Raw genomic sequence first — 1000 nt, forward strand, 5'->3', positions numbered from 1 at the left:
TTTCTCTCTCTCTCGTCTCTGCGTGTATTTGTCTCTTCTTCTCGTTGATAGACTTTGATAGCCTTATAGCTTCACAAATATTAGCGGGAGGCGTTTTCTGTTGCTTTTTGTTTGTTCTTACATTTACTTTTTCTCTACTACTACAGCTGCTGCTGCTTCCATTGTTTAACTTCTTTTTTTTTTTCTGCTGCTGCTGCCGCTGCTGCCACTGCTGCTGCTGCTGTTGCTGCTGCTGCTGCTGCTGCTGCTGCTGCTGCTGCTGTTGCTGCTGCTGCTGCTGCTGCTGCTGCTGCTACAGGACGGCCGTCGCCTTGTGCTGGAGCTGCAAGATATAGCTCACATAATACATCTGTGGACGGGCATCCCCCTCGGCAAGATGACAGAAGATGAAGTTTCTCGAGTGCTGCGGCTAGCTGATATTCTTTCGCTGGTAACAACAGCAACAAATTATAAATATTTTTATTTTTTTTTTTATTTTTATTTTTATTTTTATTTTTATAGTAATGTTGTTGTTTTTGTTGTTGGAGTTTTTTGTTTTTTTATGTAGTTGTATGAATGGTACTGAGATGATAGTTTATAGAAATAATAAAACGGCAGCCACTGAGCTCCTTTCTTCTCTCTGTGCTGTATTTGTTTTTATTGTATTTGTTTTTATTTATTTGTTTTTATTTATTTGTTTTTATTTATTTGTTTTTATTTATTTGTTTTTATTTATCCGTTTTTTATTGCATTTGTGCTGTTGTGTTGTACGTATTGTTATTGTTGTTACTAACATTATATTATTTTTTATTATATTTTTAATATATTTATTTATTATTATTTTGTTTTTTTCTATGTAGAGAGTAATAGGACAAAACCAAGCAGTGAAAGCAGTAGCAGATGCCCTGGCGATACAGCGCGCTGGGCTCAACCCAAAGAACAAGCCCCTCGGTACCTTCATGTTTCTCGGTTCTTCAGGTATACATAAATACATATATATATATATATATATATATATATA

At 35.4% G+C, this 1000-nt stretch overlaps 1 protein-coding gene across 1 annotated transcript in view; it reads left to right on the forward strand.

Annotated features, from left to right (window-relative positions):
- EMH_0053780 (heat shock protein, putative) overlaps window positions 1-1000 on the forward strand; it is a gene marked incomplete at both ends in the record, with an annotated part of 6974 nt that overhangs the window by 3585 nt on the left and 2389 nt on the right. Inside the window, 2 exons of the mRNA XM_013497042.1 lie at window positions 299-430; window positions 840-957. Coding sequence (XP_013352496.1) covers window positions 299-430; window positions 840-957 — 250 coding nt within the window. The remainder of the gene's footprint in view (window positions 1-298; window positions 431-839; window positions 958-1000) is intronic.

Source organism: Eimeria mitis, genomic scaffold, assembly GCF_000499745.2.
Source record: "Eimeria mitis Houghton genomic scaffold, Emh_scaff2435, whole genome shotgun sequence".
Lineage (NCBI taxonomy): Eukaryota > Apicomplexa > Conoidasida > Eucoccidiorida > Eimeriidae > Eimeria > Eimeria mitis.